General features: G+C 38.0%; 2 protein-coding genes across 5 annotated transcripts in view; one reads left to right on the forward strand and one right to left on the reverse strand.

The window, feature by feature from the left end:
* DENND4C (DENN domain containing 4C) overlaps positions 1–21,321 on the forward strand; it is a 113,901-nt gene that overhangs the window by 8,504 nt on the left and 84,076 nt on the right. The window lies entirely within an intron of this gene.
* LOC124241206 (40S ribosomal protein S12-like) lies at positions 3,110–3,657 on the reverse strand. The gene has a single exon (XM_046664823.1). The coding sequence runs from the start codon at positions 3,636–3,638 to the stop codon at positions 3,123–3,125; it is 516 nt and encodes a 171-aa protein (XP_046520779.1). The 5' UTR covers positions 3,639–3,657; the 3' UTR covers positions 3,110–3,122.

Raw genomic sequence — 21,321 nt, forward strand, 5'->3', positions numbered from 1 at the left:
GGCTCCTGGGCTCCTTTGACGTACACCCATCAGTGTGAGTTTGTTTGCCTGCTTGTTTGTTTTCTGAGCACTTGATTTCTGCCACTAAAAAATGCTCCAGACTCATTTTGTGTGTTTCCTGTCCAGTCCTATAAACATCCAGTTCTTCAAGAAGCCTTGGTTCCTTTCATTGGAGAATGGTGTTAGAAACCAAGATCTGGGTACTAGGTGTCCTGGTTGCTACTCGGGTATCATTGCTTCTAGGCATTCTCAACTGATTGAACAAAGAAATATACTTGTGTATATTAGCCTGTTATATGTATATCTATAAATCCTTCTATATTTAGCCATCTGTATTTATATTAAGCTAAATATGAGTTCATACTGAGTCTCCAACTTTAATCCATTACCACATGGATCATCCTAGCCTCCTCCTCTTGCTTATCTGTAAATGCCTACTCTGACAGTGAGAAAGTTGGCTTCTACCATGCATCGTTCATCTACATAATGGTTCAGTTCCAGTGTACATATATAGCAGTATCAGAATTGTTAACTCATACCCCTTTGGGGAACAGTTTTATCAGCTAGAATGCCTGTTTGCAGTTCCTTTTGCCTTTGATTTACAGATACCACCCATTTCTTAAGTTACTTTCGTCAGCATCTCCCCCTCCCTGCCCCTCACTTCAGTGAAGTTGTTTCATATGTTTGTAATACAATTATATGCTCTTGACCTACTTCACGTTCCTCCAGGGGATCCTCTGACTGCCTCAGTGTTTTAAAAAAATATTTGCATACATTAAAGCTCACTCTGTGCTGTAAATTCCTATGAATTTTGACAAATGCCTAATGTCATGTATCCACCGTTACAGTATCATACAGAATAGTTTTACTTATGTAAAAAAATCCTGTGTACTTCAACTCTGCAACCCTCTCTGCCTCACCACAAAGCCCTGGAAACCACTGATCTCTTTCTACTGTTTCTGTAGTTTTGCCTTTTCTAGAACATTCCATAAATGGAGTCACATAGGATATAGCCTTTTCAGACTGGCTTCTTTCACTTTACAATGTGCATTTAAGGTTCCTTCATGTTTTTTTCATGGCTTGATATCTCATTTCTTTTTATCACAGAATCATCCATTGTATAGATGTATTACAGTTTATCCATTCACCTATTGGAGAACATTTTCTTTGCTTCCAGATTTTGATGATTATGAATAAAACAAACATTGTGTGTAGGTTTTGCGTGGACATAAGTTTTTGAATCTTTTGGGTGAATACCTAGGAGTGTGATTGCTGGATTGTGTAGTAAGCTTATGTTTAGCTTTGTAAGAAATTGTCAAACTGTCTTCTAAAGTGGCTGTTCATCTTGCATTCCCATCAGCGGTAAATCAAAGTTCCTGTTTCCCATCTTCATCGGCATTTGGTATTGTCAGTTTTTAAACAATTTTAGCCATTCTAATAGGTGTATATTGATTACTTGTTATTTCAATTTGCGTTTCTCTAATGACTAATGATGTTGTGTATTTTTTCGTATACGTATTTGCCATATGTATATCTTCTTTGATGAGGTATTTGTTCAGGCGTTTTGCCCTTTTCTTTGCCGGGTGGGGGGTGGGGGGGGGGGAATTAGCCCTGAGCTAACATCCACTGCCAGTCCTCCTCTTTTTGGTGAGGAAGATTGGCCCTGAGCTAACATCTGTGCCCATCTCCCTCTACTTTATATGTGGGACGCCTGCCACAGCATGGCTTGATGAGCTGTGCGTTGGTCCATGCCCAGGATCCAAACCAGCCAACCCCAAGCTGCTGAAGCGGAGCACTCAAACTTAACCACTATGCCACTGGGCCAGCCCCTTTTGCCCATTTCTTAATGGGGTTGTTTGTTTTCTTCCTGTTGAGTTCTAAGAGTTTTTTGTGTATTTTGGATACCACTGCTTTATTAGATATGTGTTGTGCAAATATTTTCTCACACTCTGTGGCTTGTCTTTTCAATTCTCTTTAACAGTGTCTTTCACTGAAGTTTTTTGTTTGCTTTGTTTGGGTTTTTTTTTGGTGAGGAAGATTGGCCCTGAGCTAACATCTGTTGCCAGTCTTCCTCTTTTTTTTTTCTCTCTAAAGCCCCAGCACATAGTTGTATGTCCTAGTTGTAGGTCATTCTAGTTCTTCTGTGTGGGATGCTGCCACAGCGTGGCTTAATAAGCGGTGTGTAGGTCCATACCCGGGATCCAAACTGGTGAACCCCAGGCCGCCAGAGCAGATTATGTGAACTTAACCAGTCGGCCATGAGGCCGGCCCCCAGAAGTTTTTAATAAAGTCTACCTTATTAATTTTTTGTTTCATGGATTGTGCTTTTGGTGTTGTATCTAAAAACTCATTGCCAACCCAGGATCACATAGATTTTCTCCTATATTTTCTTCTAAGAAGTTTTATAGTATTGTGTTTTATATATAGGTCTATGATCCATATTGAATTACTTTTTATAGAGGTGTCTTAGTCTAAATTCTTCTTTTTTTTGGCATATCAACATCCAATTTTTCCATCACTGTTTGTTGAAAGACTCTCCTTTCTCCATTGAATTGCCTTTGCTCCTTTGTTAAAGATCAGTCATCCTTTTACTTTATCATATTTGTGTCTATATTTAAAATATGTTTCCTGTAGATAGCTGAGTTGTCCTGTTTTTTTATCCAGTCTAATAACTTCTGTCTTTTAATAGTGTTTAGACCGCTTAAAAATTTCCTCTTTAAAATCAGCTTTATTCAGATATAGTTTATACACCATAAAATTCACCCATTTAGAGGATACAATTCACTGGTTCTCAGTATATTTACAGAGTTTTGCAACCATCAGCATAATTTAATTCAGAGCATTTTCAGCTCCCCAGAAAGAAACCATGTGTCCATTAGCAGTCACTGTCTAACTCCCCTCTCTTCTCCCCCAGCCCTAGGCAACCACTAATCTATTTACTGTCTCTCTAGATTTGCCTGTTCTGGACATTTCCTATTGATAAACTCACACAATATGTGATCTTTTGTGATTGGCTTCTTTCACTTAGGATGCTGTTTTCAGGTTCATTCATGTTGTTGTAGCAATACTTCATTCCTTTTTATTTATTTTTTTGAGGAGCAGGAGTCAAGTTTTTTATTTGTTCATTTCTTACATTTGAAGTACTCCTCTATGACATCCTTGGCCTGAGACTCTTTGCCATAGTCCTTCACCACCACACAACTGCAACCAGCCACTTTCTGGGGCATTCTCCCTCGGTCAGTTTTGCAGAGGCCTACCCATTCCCCTAGTTTTTTGTTGTCATCAACCTTAATCAGGCTGATCTGGTGTTGGGCACAAAGGACCTCCACCGACTTCACATACACAGGCTCGTCGCAGTTGGATGCAAGCACACAAAGATGAGCTTGGCGCTTGTCTAGGGCCTTGGCAGCTTCGCAGATCCGGTGTGGCAGGCTGTCGTGGATGAGGGCGGTCTTCAGCTCCTCTTGGAAGGTGGCGTTGACGTCCATTACACCTCCAGCAGCGATGCCTTCCGGGGCATGGCGTTGAGTCACGGGTGGAGCCGAATCTTGAACGCACTGCGCCTCTGTCTCTGCACGACTCAGCGGCGGCAGAAGAAGAGCTGCATTCCTTTTTAAAAAAATTGTGGCAAAATTCATGTAATATAAAATTCACCATTTTAACAACTATAAAAATGTACGACTCAGTGGCATTTAGTACATTCACAATGTTATGTGACTATCACCACTATCTAGTTCCAGAATGTTTTCATCACCCCAAAAGGAAACCGTTTTCCCTTTAAGTAGTCACTCTTCATTTCCTCTCCCCGAGCCGTTAGCAACCACTAGTCTGTTTTCTTTCTCTATGGATTTGCCTATTCTGGTCATTTCCTGTAAATGGAATCATATGCAATATGTGACCTTGGGGTCTGGCATCTTTTCCTTAGCATCATACTTCCTGTTTTTTGTTTTTTTTTTTTTTTGGGGGGGGGGGGGAAGATTAGCCCTGAGCTAACAACTGCTGCCAATCCTCCTCTTTTTGCTGAGGAAGACTGGCCCTGAGCTAACATCTGTGCCCATCTTCTTCCACTTTACATGTGGGACGCCTACCACAGCATCTCTTGCCGTGCTGTGCCATGTCCACATCTAGGATCTGAACCAGTGAACCCTCAGCCGCCGAAGTGGAACGTGTGAACTTAACCGCTGTGCCACCGGGCCAGCCCCAGTATCATACTTTCTGGATTCATCCATGTTATAGCATGTCTCAGTAGTACTTCATTCATTTTTCTGGCTGAATAAAATTCCAGTGCATGGAAATACCATATTTCGTTTATTGATTCATAGCTTGATCAATACTTGGGTTGTTATTTTGGTTTTTATTTTAATTAATTTTTTATTGTGGTAACATTGGTTTATGACATATAAATTTCGGATATACATCATTATATTTCGATTTCTGTGTAGATTATATCATGTTCACCACCCAAACACTGATTACAATCCATCACCATACACATGTGCCTAGTGACCCCTTTCACCCTCCTCCCTGCTTCCCCTCAGGTAACCACCAATCCAATCTCTGTCTGTCTCTCTTTTTTTTCCTATCAGGAAGATTGGCCCTGAGCTAACATCTGTTGCCAATCTTCTTCCTTTTTTTTTCTGCTCCCCCCCCCCCCCAAATCCCCGAAGTACATAGTTGTATATTTTAGTTGTGGGTCCTTCCACTCGTGGCATGTGGGACGCTGCCTCAACGTGGCCAAATGAGCAGTGCCATGTCCGCGCCTAGGATCCAAACCGGCAAAACCCTGGGCCACCGAAGTGGAGCACGTGAACTTAACCACTCGGCCATGGGGCCGGCCCCAATCTTCCTCTTTTTGCTTGAGGAAGATTGTTGCTGAGCTAACATCTGTGCCAATCTTCCTCTATTTTATGTGGAATGCTGCCACGGTGTGGCTTGATGAGTGGTGCCAGGTCCGTGCCTGGGATCCAAACCTGTGAACCCTGGGCAGTTGAAGCAGAGTGCACTAGCTTAACCATTACGCCACCAGGCCAGCCCTTCCAATCTGTCTTTATGTGTTTGTTTTGTTGTTGTTTTTATCTTTTTTTTTATGAGTGAGATCATATGGTAGTTGACTTTCTCCCTCTGACTTATTTTGCTTAGCATAATACCCTCAAGGTCCATCCATGTTGTCACAAATGGCAAGATTTCATCCTTTTTAATGGCTGAGTAGTATTCCGTTGTGTGTATACACCACATCTTCTTTATTCATGTGTCTCTTGATGGGCACCTAAGTTGCCAAGTCTTGGCTATTGTGAATAATGCTGCAGTGAACATAGGGGTGCATATATCTTTACCCATTCTTGTTTTAATGTTCTTTGGATAAATACCTAGCAGTGGAATAGCTGGATCGTATGGTAGTTCTATTTTTAATTTTTTGAGGAATCTCCATATTGTTTTCCGTAGTGGCTGCACCAGTTTGCACTCCCACCAGCAGTGTATGAGAGTTCCCTTTTCTCCACATCCTCTCCAACATTTATTATGTCCTGTCTTCTTAATTATAGTTATTCTGATGGGAGTGATGTGATATCGCATTGCAGTTTTGATTTGCGTTTCCCTGATAATTAGTGATGTTGAACATCTTTTCATGTGCCTATTGCCCATCTGTATATCTTCATTGGAGAAATGTCTGTTCATATCTTTTTCTGTGTTTTGGCTGTTTTGAGTAGTGCTGCTATGAATATTTGTGTACAAGTTGTTCTGTTTTGTTTTTTTTGTTTTTTTTGGTGAGGAAGATTGGCCCTGAGCTAACAACTGATGCCAATCTTCCTCTTTTTGCTTAAGGAAGATTGGCCCTGAACTAACATCTGTGCCAGTCCTCCTCTATTTTGTGTGTGGGTTGCCACCAAAGCATGGCTTGATGATTCGTGTAGGTCTGTGCCCGGGATCTGAACCCGTGAACCCTGGGTGGCTGAAGTGGAGCACGCAAACTTAACCACTATACCACTAGGCTGGCCCCTGTATTCAAGTTTTTATATGGACATATGTTTTCATTTGTCATGGTAGGCCACTTAAATTTAGTGAAATTATCCATATGGTTGAATTCACATCTGTTCTCTTGCTATTTGTTTTTAATTTGTCCTATCTGTTCTTTGTTCCCTTTTGAGTTGAGTGTATTTAGTATTTCATTTATCTCCACATTCACTTATTAGTTATGCATCTTTTTTTAAGTAATTGCCTTAAAGTTTATAATATGCATCTTTAACTTACCACAGTCTGCCTTCAAATAGTATACTACTACTTCATGTATAACCTAGGACTCTTAATTCAGTACACTCCCGTGCTCTTCCATTCGTCCTCATCATTAAAAAGAGTTCTACCTTGTTGGGTTGTTATGAGTATGAAATGAGTTAATGCACATAAAATACTTTGAACATAGCTCATGCTTTTATTTATATTGGGAATAATAGAAGAAAAATTCATGTAAAGTTCTTGAATCTGCAGATTGCGGATTCCTCTTACAGCCTGCTTCAGCTACCCACTTCTGTGATCAAACTTGAAGACTGTTGGTTCTTGATTTTGACTGTACGATACAGTTAACTGGGCAGTTTAAAAAATGTTGATGGGGGGCTGGTCTGGTGGTGCAGTAGTTGAGTTCGCATGTTCCACTTTGGTGGCCTGTGGTTTGCCTGTTCGGATCCTGGCTGTGGACCTATGTACCACTTGTCAAGCCATGCTTTGGCAGGTGTCTCACATATAAAGTAGAGGAAGATCGGCACGGATGTTAGCTCAGGGCCAGTCTTCCTCAGCAAAAAGAAGAGGATTGGTGGCAGATGTTAGCTCTTCCTCAAAAAAAAATATTGATGGTAGTGTGCCATCCTCAGAAATTCTTATTTTATTGGTCTGGTTAAAAAAAAAAAGTGTTCCAGCTGCCTCCAATGTGTAGTCAGAGCAGAGAACCATTACCCCAGGCTTTATCACTGTGATCTATAACTTAAAATATTTTAAACATGTAACTCTGACTTCCATCTCTTCTTTTGCTAGCTCGTGTACTCTAGTAGCCTGTTTTGACGTTTCTTGGATTCCTTCGAGACCTCCAGGCCATTAGCCACACGACTTTTTCACTGTCCATCATCCCCTCATATGGTAATTTCTTTCCTTACCCAATTACATTGATTGATTGAATAAAAGTTTTAATGCCTACTAGTGCTCTATACTATTTGGTGGGGTCAAGTTGTCAACTCTCTTGTTCCTGTCATCCCTCACTGTAATTCAGGGCAAAACTTCAGCCCTGGTTAAACTCAGTTCTTTGCTGACTCTGCTTCCTTGACCCTGAGTGTGACTAGAGAAAACCAACAGCAGTGCTGACTAGTCTCACTTTAAATTTAGGGCCATAGATCTCACTTGTGCCCTTCGCCTCACCTAGTCGTTTTTCTCTTTCACTTTCGTTAGTAAGAAGACTATTTAATCTCTTTTCCTTCCTTACTCTTAGCTAAATATATGTGTGCCTACCCCGCCCTCTGTGCGGTGGCCTCTGGCCTGTTTAAGGACTTTGCTTCTGCAGTTATCCTTTCTCTCCCCTGCATCATTTTTCTTGCTGAATCATTTTTCATTTTTATTTTTTTTCATTTTTATTTTTTCTTATTTTTTTTTTGAGGAAGACTGGCCCTGGGCTAACATCCGTGCCCATCTTCCTCTACTTTATACATGGGACGCCTACCACAGCATGGCTTTTGCCAAACCGTGCCACATCCGCACCCGGAATTTGAACCGGGGAACCCCAGACCACTGAAGCGGAACGTGCGCACTTAACTGCTGTGGCACCAGGCCGGCCCCTGAATCATTTTTATAGGCATATGAATGTGCTGTAACATCTCAGTTCTCTCTTTCTCCCTCCCACACATCCGTTTCTTTCTCATTTTTAGCAAAATTTGTCAAGAAGAATTGCTCAGATGCAGTGTTTCTACTTTCTTTGCGTTTGTTCTCCAGCTCACTCCAGACTGGCTCTTCACCGCCACCAACTAAAACCACTCTTGTCAACATTTTCAATTGTAAAGTTACTCTATCTCTTGTCGACATTCAACACAGTTGATTGATCAGTTCCTATTTTTTTTAAAAACTTCACTTGGTTTTCTGGATGCCATTCCATCCTGATTCTTTTCTGATTTACAGCAGTTGCTTGTCAGTCTTGTTTTCTAGCTTCTCTTTCTTTTCCTCTAAAGGTTGGAGTGCCCTAGGCTTAGGCCTTATACCTTTTCTTTATCAATATTTGTCACTTTTTAGGGTATCTTATCTAACTCCATGGTTGTAAGTATCATTAATTTGCTCTTGAATCCAGACTTGATATCTTTTTAAACTCCACACTATATTGGACTGCCTTCTCCACTTGAATGTTTTAGTCGGCATCTCAAATTTGTCCAAAACAGAATTTTTAGTTTATTTCCTCAAACCCTTTCCTCAGACTTTACCATCTTAGTCTATGGCACCACCGTTCACCATCTTCACTTAGGCCACAAACTGGACATCATTCTTACTTTCTCTTTTTCTCTCATTCTTCCAATTCATCAGCAGCAGTTTTTTCTTTAACTGTATCCCAAATCTTGCTGTTTCTTGTCACTCCCACTCCTTTGCCCTAATATAAGCGGTTATTCTCTCTTCTGGACTATTGCAGTTGCCTCCTGAGTGCTCCCCCTGCTTCCGCTCTTTTCTCCCTCTGGTCTGTTTGTAGCAGCTAGTGTGATTTTTTTTAAGGATATAAATAATAACACATCACTCTCATCTAGAGGCCACTAGTAGCTTCCCATCACACTTAGAATAAAACCCAAAGACCTTACCTTAGCCTAAAAGGTCCTATATGATTTCCCCCGTTGCTGACCTTATCTCCCAGTACTCTCCTAAGCTCCGGAGCCATGGCCTTGCTGTTCCTCGAATATCAAGTTATTTGCTTGCCTTAAGACTTTTATTTTTTATTTTCTTCTACTTGGAATGTTCTTTTCTATCATTGTATGATTCACTCCTTTATATTGCTTAGACCTCTGTTCAGATCTTATTTCCTTACTTCTTCCAAGAAGTCTTCACTGATTGCACTATAAAAACAAGCCCTTCCATTATCACTTTCTTTCCCTCTATCTTGCTTTATTTTTCATCATAGCACTTATACTTTCTGAAATTATTTATTTAAAAGTTTGTACTTGTTTACTGATTACTCCCCAACTATAACGTAAGTTCCATAAAGATGGGACATTTGGTATTTTCATTACTTTAATTCTCAGCATTTAGAACAATGTCTGAGACTCACTCATAGGTTATTAATATACGAGCAATGATTGTTTAGCAAACGTAAGAACTCCTTCCCGTTAGCCACAAAACTGTAAAATACTTAGAAATAATCCAGACAAACAGTGGGCAAGACCTGGGTGAAGAAAATCATGAAACTTTACTTAAAGGCTTTTTTAAAAAAGGACGTGGATAAAATGGAGAGCCATACTATGCCCCTCACTGCAGAACTTAATATTGTTAAGATGCCCATTCTCCTTAAGTAATGTGTGTTTTAGAGGAGTTCCAAACGAAGATCTCAATCCCTCCCACCCCTGAAACTTGGATGATAAACTTGAGTGAATAAGCCTGGAAAGTCTTAAAAAAGGATGAAGAAGGAGTTCTTCTACCAAATCAAAAAACATAAAGAACTATTATAATTAATTATGGGTGATACTAGCTTGGAAGTTAGCTAATGAACAAAATAGAAGTTATATATGAATATATATGAAATATCTTAGCAGATTTTACTCTCTACTTTTTTAACTTTATAGTGAGTGTAGCTAAAATTGGGAATAATCATATTAGCAATTTTGCTTTCCTGCCTACTTCTCGAGTTGAAACCAGTGTTATTCCACTCTTATTATTTTCTTACCTTTCCCACTTTCTTCCATTTTTCTCTATACTTTTGTTGAAATCTCAAAGGGTGAGAACTGCTTTTTAAAAAAACTTTTTATTTTGAAAAAATATTCAAACCTTCAGAAAAGTTCTAAGAATATTGTAATGAGCTCCCATTATATCCTTCACTTAGATTTACCAGTTATTAACATTTTGCCGGGTTATTGCTTGCTCTGTTTATGCATATTGTTGCATTTTTTTGAGAAATCAGTTGAGAATAAGTTCATCATATATTTGCTAAAATCAAGGACATTCTCTTACACAACAATACAGTGATCACATTAGGAAAATTAGCTTCCTTACAGATTTATCTAACATATAGTTTACAGTGAAATTTTTACGATACTATACCTTATAGCGGTTTTTTGTTCTTCTGTTCCCAGATGCATTCTAGGATCACTCATTGTATTTAGTTGTCATTTATTTGGTAGATTTTCCACATAGACAGTCATGCGTGCAAACAGGGACAGCTTTATTTCTTCCATTCCTTTCTTTCTTTTTCTACCTTTATTGTATTCTTCCTTCTGCTTTTTTGAGGGTTTATTTTGCTATCCTTTTTTTTAAAATTTATTTTTCTTCTTCTCCCCAAGGCCTCCCCTCCCCCCCGACCAGTACATAGTTGTGTATTTTAGTTGTGGGTCCTTCTGGCTGTGCTCTGTGGGATGTCGCCTCAGCATGGCCTGGTGAGCAGTGCCATGTCTGCACCCAGGATCCGAACTGGCGAAACCTTGGACCGCTGAAGTGGAGTGTGCAAACTTAACTACTCCACCGTGGGGCCCACCCCTATTTTGCTCTTCTTTTTCTAGTTTCTTAAGGTTGAAGTTTAGATTGTTAATTTGAGAGCTTGCTTTTTTCCCTAGTAAGTACTTAATGCTGTATATTTCCCTGTAAGCACTGCTTTAACAGCATCTCACAAATTTTGATATGTCTTTTTGTTCAGTTCAAAATATTTTATAATTTCTTTAAACTTCCTCTTGAACCATGAGTTATTTAGAAGTGAGTTTAATTTCTAAGTGTTTGGAGATTTGCCTGTTATCTTTCTGTTGTCACTCATTTTGGTGTTCAGATTTTTCTTTTTTAAAGATTTTATTTTTCCTTTTTCTCCCCAAAGCCCTCCGGGACATAGTTGTATATTTTTAATTGTGGGTCCTTCTAGTTGTACTATCTGGGATGCTGCCTCAGTATGGCCTGATGAGTGGTGAGTGGTGCCATGTCTGTGCCCTGGATCTGAACTGGTGAAACGCTGAGCTGCTGAAACAGAGTGCCTGAACTTAACCACTTGGCCACAGGGCCCGTCCCCTGGTGCTCAGATTTTAATCTCCTTTAATTTGGAACAGTACCTTGGACTTTACCCCCCTTTCATTATATTGATTTTCTTTCTTTCTTTCTTTCTTTTTTTTTAGAATTTGACCCTTTAGTTTGAGTTTGTCTGCCTAATTCCTCATGATTAGATTAAGGCTGTTCATTTTTGTCAGAAATACTACATAGCTAACGTGGTGTCCTTCTTAGTGCATATCAGAAGGCACATAATATCAGTTTGACCAATTATTAGGATAACTTTGATTACTTGGTTAAAGTGATGGCCATCAGCTTTCTCTGATGATACATTTTATTCCTTTGTAAATTATTAGTATCTCTGGAGAAAGACTTTGAGATTGTATAAATGTCCTATTTCCAACAGCCTCTACCCAGTGATTTTAGCATCCATTGATAATTCTTGCTTGAATCTGAATACTATAATGATTGTAAAATGGTTTTTGATCATTCCTTCTGTGTTTATTAGTTGGCATTCTATTGTGAAGAGCCTTCCTTTCCTTCTCTTCCCTTCATTCCTTTGTTTTATAATATCAGTATGTACTCAAGGCTTAAAAAACAAAAATTAGTGTGTTGTAATCCATTACTGTTATTCATTTTGATGCTGCAGTTGTTCCCAGTTTGGCCAGTGGGAGACCCTCCAAACCAGTTCCTGTGTCCTTTTGAAAAGACCTCCATTAGTCTTTGAGCAGTGCTTTTTTTTTTTTTACCTTGCATAGGATGTTCTAGGTGTATCTTGTGCTTTTCTTGTGCAGCCTTGGAACTGGTCATTTCTCCAAGGAATGGTGGGGAATGGTTTTAAGAAACAAAGATTTAGGTGCTGAGTATTTTGTTGGTGGTAGAATGACACTGCGTCTGGATTTTCTTTTTAGCAAATGGAAGGAGGAAATACACATACACACATTTTTAATAGCTTTATTGAGATATAACTCATATACCACACAATTCACCCATTTAAAGTATACAATTCATTGACTTTTAGTGTAGTCACAGACTGCTCAACCATCACCAAAATCAATGATAGAACATTTTTATCACCCCAAAAGGATACCCCATACCCTTTAGCAGTCACTCCCCATTTCCCCCCAGCCCTAGGCAGCCACCAATCTACTTTCTCTTTTTACATAGATTTGCCTATTCTGGACATTTCATGTAAATGGAGCCATACTATATGTGGTCTTTTGTGACTGACTTCTTCCACTTAGCATAATGTTTTGAGGGTTATTTATGTTGTAGCATATATCAGTACTTAATTCGTTTTTGTTGCTGAATGATAGTCCATTGTATGGATGTACTACATTTTATTTATTTCTTCATCAGCTAATGGGTATTTGAGCTCTTTCCATTTTTTGTCTATTATCAATAATGTTGATACGCATGTATTTAAATTTTTTATTTTATTTTCTTTTGAGGAAGATTAGCTCTGAGCTAACATCTGCAGCCAGTCCTCTTTTTTTGCTGAGGAAGACTGGCCCTGAGCTAACGTCCATGCCCATCTTCCTCTATATGTGGGACGTCTACCACAGCATGACTTGCCAAGTGGTGCCATGTCTGCACCCAGGATTCGAACCACCGAACCCCGGTCCACCAAAGCGGAACATGCACACTTAACCACTGCACCACTGGGCCAGCCCCTAAATTTTTTATTTTTGAATTATTTTAGCTTTATACAAAAGTTGAAAAAAATAGTACAGAGAGTTCCTGTACTCCTCTTCGGCTGACATTTTACATTACCATAGTACGTTTGTTAAAGCTTAGACATCAACATTGTTACATTGCTATTAACTAAGATGCAGATTTTATTTTAATTTTACTAGTTTTTACATTAATGTGCTTTTCCTGTTCTGTGATCCAGTTCAGGATGCCACATTGCATTTAGTAGAATGTATTTTAAAATTGTGAGTTCATACTGATACCCCTAATTTCATTCTAATACACAGATTCTTTTTTTTTTTTTTTTTCCCTGAGGAAGATTAGCTCTGAGCTAACATCTGCTGCCAATCCTCCTCTTTTTACTGAGGAATACTGGCCCTGAGCTAACATCCGTGCCTGTCTTCCTCTACTTTACATGTGGGACACCTACCATAGCATAGCTTGCCAAGTGGTGCCATGTCTGCACCTGGGATCGGAACCAGTGAACCCCAGGCCACCAAAGTGGAACGTGTGCATCTAACCGCTGTGCCACCAGGCTGGCCCCAATACACAGATTCTTACTTGGTTTCTCCTATCCCATATTTATATCTCCCTTTCTCATAGCAAGAACTCTGGCTTCCAACAATTGTTCAATCATAGAGTACATACAGACTAATTTCAGAATTTCTACAACAATGCCGCTACAAAAAACAGGCCTTCTAAGTAAAGGTCAAGATTTCTTTTCACTTCTTCATATTAAAGTGAATCGTTCAAAAGTTACCTGGATTAGTTCTTTTTTCATTCCCTTCTATATGGTTATAGTATCAATTTTATATATAGTTAGGTTCATTGGTTCACATGTAAAGTTAGGTATTTAACCAGGTAAAGTTAGGTATTTAACCAGGTCAATTTTTTTTTTAATGGAATTTAGGAATTGTTCTTTTCTAGACTTTTAACCTTTAGAGTGAGTATACCCTGCTTATGTGTTTTGTTTGAACTTACTAGTGTTTAAGAATTTTGAATTAGTAGCCAAGGTTTTAAAACTTGGAAATTTACATAAAAGTCCTGATTTCTGGCTTCTGTGAAAACAGCAAAAAGGAGGTTCTGGTTTTGCCAAGTCCGTTTGGCAACAGTTGGATGGATCGGACTAATAGTGGATGCCTGCATTCTGTAGTTCCCACGAGTCTTATGTCCTGCCTGAGCCCTTTAGGCATTTGTGTGTGCAACCCTTCTTTACAAAACTTTCAGCGGCAGGTGCAACAGTAGAGAATTACATTGCTTTGTGTTCTGAAAAAGGGAATTTTATCTGAAATAGCTTAGTTTTTCAATTTTGTAGTTTCGTAACCCAGCCAGTGTAACTGGTGTTGCTAATGCTTTCTAAATGGAATCACCAAGGCCCTATTTTAAATTGCTTAAATGTAGCAAATAACTTTGATAGAACTGTACTTTCTTTGTGGTTTAAACAAAGTTCATCATTCATTCTGCGTGGTTTGGGACACCAAGGAACACACAGATATTTTTGAAGCTTTAAGGAAATCTTTTTGTTACAGTGACAGGAATTGTATTAACTACATTTGGTCTTGTAAATTGAAGTTAATAACGTTTTGTTGGTGTTAACAGTATTTATTCATTAAAATGTATGCCATTCTAAACAGTAAAGTGAAATGAAGTTGATTCTGAAAGATTAGCTTAGCTGTAGTTGGGAAATGAAATTTAATTATTAAACTAACTTAGTTTCTACCAGTATTTTAATTCTTTTCAAAAGCTTTTGTTAATACAGACTATTTTTTTTACCAGATATAAAGAAGTTCATTTCATAATGCTAAAGGGGTTAAAAGGACATAATAGTTCTAAATGTTTATGCCCTTAGTAACAGAGCTTCAAAATACGTGAAGCAAAAACTGATAGAACTGAAGGAAGAAATAGACAAATCTACAGTTATAGCCAGAGATTTCAGTACCACTCTTTTACTAATGAATAGAACAAGTGGACAGAAAATCAGCAAGGTATAAGTAGATTTGAACAACACTATTAACCTACTTGACCTCATTGACATTTGTAGAGCTCTCAGTCTAACAACAACAGAACACACATTCTGCTAAAGTATACATGGTATATTTATCAAGATAGACCATATTCTTAGCCATAAAAGTAGTCTCATGAAGTGTAAAAAAATTCAAGTCATACACAGTATATTCTCTAACCACAATGTAATTAAGTTAGAAATCAATAACCAGAAGATTGTTGGAAAATTCCCAAGTACAAAATTTGGAAACTGAAAAACATACTTTTCAGTAGCCCATTGGTCAAAGAAAATACTTTAAGAAAGGGAAATTAACAAATGTTTTGAACCGAATGAAAAGAAAACACAACATACTTGAATTTCTGGGATGCCACTAAAATGTTACTTGGGTGTGGGGGGATTTATAGCACTACCTACAATAGAAAAGAAGAAAGATCTCAAATCAATGACCTCAGCTTCCACCTTAAGAAACTAGAAAAAGGAGAGCAAATTAAATTCTATATAGACAGGAAAAGAAATAAAGGTCAAAGTAGAAGTCAATGAAACAGAAAAGCAATAGAGAAAAATCAGTGAAACCAAAAGCTGGTTCTTAGAGAACATGAATAAAATTGGTAAACTAGTGACAAGACACAAATTACAATGTCAGGAATGAGAGAGAGAGGTGACATCACTACATAGTCTATAGATATTAAAAGGATAATAACGGAATATTATAAACAACTTTATGCAATAAATTGACAACTTAGATGAAATGGACCAGTTCCTTTAAAGACACTTCTATATCCTTCATGTTTGTGTCCCCCCCAAATTCTTATGTTGAAAGTAATCCCTAATGTGATGGTATTTGGAGGTGGGGTTTTAAAGGGAGGTGCTTCAGTTATGAGGGTGAAACCCTCACGAATGAGATGAGTGCCTTTCTAAAAGAGACCTTCTTGCTCCCCTCCATTATGTGAAGTTACAGCAAAAAGACAGTCTTCTATGAACTAGGAAGCTGGTCCTCACCAGATACTGAATCCGCCAGTGCCTTGATCTTGGACTTCCCAACTTCCAGAGCTGTGAGAAATAAATTTCCACTGTTTCTAAGCCACCCAATCTATAGTATTCTGGTATAGCAGCCTGAATGAACTAAGGCAGTCACAAACTATGAAAGTTTACCAAGAAGTAGGTAACCTGATAGCTCTATATATGTTAAAGGAATTGAAATTATAGTTAAAAACCTACCCACAAAGAAAACTCCAGATGCGGATGATTTCACAGGTGAATTCTGTCAAATGTTTAAGGAAGAAATAATGCCAGTTCTATACAAACTCTTCCAGAAAATTAGAGAGGAAGAAATTCTTCCCAGTTCGTTCTGTGAGACTGGCTTTACCTTGATACCAAAACCAGATAGACATTTCAGGAAAAGAAAACTACAGGCTAATATCCCTCATTAACATATATAAAATTTCAAAGAAAATTTTAGCAAATAGAATCCAATAATATATAAAAAGGATAATATATCATCATCAAGTGGGGTTTATCTCAGGAATGCATGGTTGGTTAATAACTTTAAAATTAATCAATGTAATTCATTATGGTAAAGATTGGAAAAAGTATGTGATCTGAGGAGATGCACAAAACACATATGATAAAATCCAACATCTATTCCCAATAAAAGTCTCAGGAATAGAAAGGAACTTCCTTAATTTGATAAAGAGCAGCTATGAAAAACCTACAAGTAACATCATATTTACTGGTAAAAGACTGAATGGTTTCTCCGTAAGATTAGGAACAAAACAGAGATGTCCACTGTCAACACTTCTCTCTCCTTTTTTTTTTGATCAAAGAAATGTGTATTAAAACAGCTACCTTAGACCAGTTTTACTCTACCGCAATAAACATCAATACAATTATATCACCCATTGGACCATACATACATTACTGTTGCCATGGCAGATTGGTATATTCTTTTCAAAAGGCAAAAGGTAACATATAACAGTTACATGTTATACAGTTATGCAGGCGTTTATAAATTCTAATCTAGAAAACTAACTCCCGGAATTTATTCTATAACTTAATAGAAGCTCAAAAGCTTAATGTGGAGAGATGCTTATTGATGCATTTTCTCTCTCTCTTTTTTATTGTGGTAGAATGTAGATGGCATACTGTTTATCATATTCACCATTTGTAAGTATACAATTCATTCTCCCCTCTCCCAGCCCCTGGTAACCTCTATTCTATTTTGTCTCTCTGAATTGGCCCATTTTTGGTACCTCATATACGTGGAATCAGAATATTTGTCTTTCTATGTCTGGCTTATTTCACTTGGCCTAATGTTTTCAAAGTTTATCCGTGTTGTAGCATTTATCAAAATTTAATTCCTTTTTATGGCTGAATAATATTTCATTGTGTGGATATACCACATTTTGTTTATCCATTCATCTGCTGGTGGACACTTGGGTTGTTTCTACCTTTTGGCTTTTGTGAATAATGCTGCTGTGACTAATAATGCTGAGCATATTTTCATGTGCTTATGGGTCATTTGTATGTCTTCTTTGGTTACCATTTCTCTTGAACATTGTAGTGGGTGTTCTGGCTGGTGCAATAAAAAAAAAAGAAAGAAAGAAAAGGCATCTACATTGGAAAGAAAGAAGTAAAATTGTCTATATATACAGACACATTATTATCTATGTAGAAAATTTGATGGAACCTACAGAAAAGCTCTACAACTCATAAGCAACTTTAGCAAGATTGCATTTTACAAATCAACGTATAAAAATCAGTTGTAATTATAGTAGCAACGAACAAGTGAAAATTGAGTTAAAAAAGGAAATGATGTCATTTACAATAGCATCTAAATTATTCTTATTATTGAGGACGATTAGCCCTGAGCTAACTACTGCCAATCCTCCTCTTTTTGCTGAGGAAGACTGGCCCTGAGCTAACATCCATGCCCATCTTCCTCTACTTTATATGTGGGACGCCTACCACATCATGGCTTTTGCCAAGCGGTGCCATGTCCACACCCGGGATCCTAACCAGCGAACTCTGGGCCACTGAGAAGTGGAACATGCGCACTTAGCTGCTGCGCCACCAGGCTGGCCCCAACATCCAAAGTATTAAGTACTTAAGGATAAATCTGACAAAAGATGTGAAAGACTTACATGCTATAAACTACAAAACATTCATGAGAGAAGTTTTTAAAAATCTAAATAAATGCAGAGATAAACCTTGTTCATGGGTTAGAAGACTCAGTATTGTCAGTCTTCGTTAAGTTGTCCTGCAGATTCAACACAATCCCAATTAAAATCCTATGAGGCAGTTTTTTGAGGTAGAAATTGATAAGCTGATTCTAAAATGCTTATTGAAATACAGAGGACCTTTTTTTAAATTTAATTTTTATTGAGTTAATGATAGGTTATAATCTTGTGAAATTTCAGTTGTACATTATTGTCTGTCAGTCGTTGTAGGTGCAGCCCTTCACACTTTGTGCCCACCCCCCCAACCCCCCTTTTCCCTGGTAGCCACTAATCTGTTCTCTTTGTCTACATTTTTAAATTCCTCTTATGAGTGGAGTCATACAGAGATTGTCCTTCTCTATCTGGCTTATTTCACTTAACATAATTCTCTCAAGGTCCATCCGTGTTGTTGCAAATGGAACGATTTTGTTTTTTGTTATGGCTGAGTAGTACTCCATCATATATATACCACATCTTCTTTATCCAGTCATCTGTTTATGGGCACTTAGGTTCCTTCCACGTCTTGGCTTTATTAGCATTATTGTAAATAATGCTGCAATGAACATTGGGGTGCATGGGACTTTTGAAATTGCTCATTTCAAGCTCTTTGGATAGATACCCAGAAGTGGGATAGTTCACTCGTATGGTAGTTCTATTTTTAATTTTTTGAGGAATCTCCATACTGTTTTCCCTAGTGGCTGCACCAGTTTGCATTCCCACCAGCAGTGTATGAGGGTTCCTTTTTCTCCACAACCTCTCCAACATTTGTTACTATTTGTTTTAGTTATTTTTGTTGTTCTAATGGGTGTAAGGTGATATCTTAGTGTAGTTTTGATTTGCATTTCCCTGATCATCAGCGGTGATGAACATCTTTTGATGTGCCTATTGGCCATCCGTATATCTTCTTTGGAGAAATGTCCGTTCATGTCTCCTGCCAATGTTTTGACTGGGTTGTTTGATTTTTTGTTGTTGAGTTTGTGAGTTCTTTTTATATTATGGATATTAACCCTTTGTCAGATGTATGACTTGCAAATATTTTTTCCCAGTTAGTGGATTGTTTTTTTGTTTCAATCCTGTTTTCCTTTGTCTTGAAGAAACTCTTTAGTCTGATGAAGTCCCATTTGTTTATTCTTTTTATTATTTCCCTTGTCTGAGAAGACATGGTGTCCAAAAAGATGTTTTTAATGCTGATGTCAAAGAGTGTACTGCCTACATTTTCTTCTACAAGCCTTATGGTTTCAGGTCTCACCTTTAGGTCTTTGATCCATTTTGAGTTTATTTTGGTGAATGGTGAAAAAGGATGGTCAATTTTCATTCTTTCACATGGGGCTTTCCAGTTTTCCCAGCACCATTTGTTGAAAAGACTTTCTTTTCTCCATTGTATGCCCTCAGCTCCTTTATCGAAGATTAGCTGTCCATAGATGTGTGGTTTTCTTTCTGGGCTTTCAATTCTGGTCCATTGATCTGTGCACCTGTTTTTGTACCAGTACCATGCTGTTTTGATTACTGTAGCTTTGTAGTATGTTTTGAAGTCAGGGATAGTAATGCCTCCAGCTGTGTTCTGTTTTCTCAGGATTGCTTTAGCAATTCGGGGTCGTTTCTTGCCCCATATGAATTTTAAGATCCTTTGTTCTGTTTCTGTAAAGAATGTCATTGGGATTCTGATTGGGACGGCATTGAATCTGTAGATTGCTTTAGGTAGAATGGACATTTTAACTATGTTTGTTCTTCCAATCCATGTACGTGGAAGGTCTTTCCATCTCTTTATGTCATCATCCCTTTCTTTCAGAAAAGCCTTGTAATTTTCGTTGTAAAGGTCTTTCACTTCCTTAGTTAAATTCACTCCGAGGTATTTTATTCTTTTTGTTGCGATTGTGAATGGTATTGTGTTCTTGAGTTCTTTTTCTGTTAGCTCATTATTAGAGTATAGAAATGGTACTGATTTATGTAAATTGATTTTATACCCTGCAAATTTGCTGTAGTTGTTGATTACTTCTAAAAGTTTTCCAATGGATTCTTTGGGGTTTTCTGTATATAGGATCATGTCGTCTACAAACAGCGAGAGTTTCACTTCTTCCCTCCCTATTTGGATTCCTTTTATTCCTTTTTCTTGCCTGATTGCTCTGGCCAGGACCTCCAGTACTATGTTAAATAAGAGTGGTGATAGAGGGCATCCTTGTCTTGTTCCTGTTTTCAGAGGACTCCATATTTTGGCGCTCCGTTTTTGCTCATTGAGTCTGATGTTGGCTGTGGGTTTGTGATATATGGCCTTTATTATGCTGAGGTAGTTCCCTTCTATCCCCATTTTGTTCGGAGTTTTTATCATAAATGGCTGTTGGATCTTGTCAAGTGCTTTCTCTGCATCTATTGAGATGATCATGTGGTTTTTATTCCTCAGTTTGTTGATGTGGTGTATCACGTTGATTGATTTGCGGATGTTGAACCATCCCTGCATCCCTGGTATGAATCCCACTTAATCATGATGTATGATCCTTTTGATGAATTGCTGAATTTGGGTTGCCAAAATTTTGTTGAGAACTTTTGCATCTATGTTCATCAACGATATTGACCTGTAGTTCTCCTTTTTCATGCTGTCCTTGTCAAGCTTTGGTATCAGTGTGATGTTGGCCTCATAGAATGTGTTAGGAAGTGTTCCATCCTCCCTAATTTTTTGGAATAGCTTGAAAAGGATAGGTATTAAATCCTCTCTGAAAGTTTGGTAGAATTCCCCAGGAAAGCCATCTGGTCCTGGGGTTTTATTCTTTGGAATGCTTTTGATTACTGTTTCAATCTCTTTCCTTGTGATTGGTCTGTTCAAATTGTCTGCTTCTTCTTGACTAAGCTTTGGGAGGTTGTAGGAGTCCAAGAATTTATCCATTTCTTCTAGGTTATCCATTTTGTTGGCATGTAGTTTTTCATAGTATTCTCTTATAATCCATTGTATTTCTGTGGAGTCTGTTGTTATTTCTCCTCTTTCATTTCTGATTTTGTTTATTTGAGCTTTCTCTCTTTTTTTCTTTTACCTCTGGCTAAGGGTTTGTCAATTTTATTTATTTTCTCAAAGAACCAGCTCTTTGTTTCATTGATCCTTTCTACTGCCTTTTTTGTTTCAATAGCATTTATTTCTGCTCTGATTTTTATTATTTCTCTCCTTCTGCTGACTTTGGGCTTTCTTTGTTCTTCTTTCTCTAATTCACTTAGGTGTAGTTTAAGATTGCTTATTTT

The sequence above is a fragment of the Equus quagga genome, chromosome 6, assembly GCF_021613505.1.
Source record: "Equus quagga isolate Etosha38 chromosome 6, UCLA_HA_Equagga_1.0, whole genome shotgun sequence".
In the NCBI taxonomy this organism is placed as follows: Eukaryota; Metazoa; Chordata; class Mammalia; order Perissodactyla; family Equidae; genus Equus; species Equus quagga.

Coding starts and splice junctions, on each gene's coding strand:
- LOC124241206 (XM_046664823.1), bottom strand. CDS start 3,638: ATGAATTTTGCCACAATTTTTTTAAAAAGGAATGCAGCTCTTCTTCTG.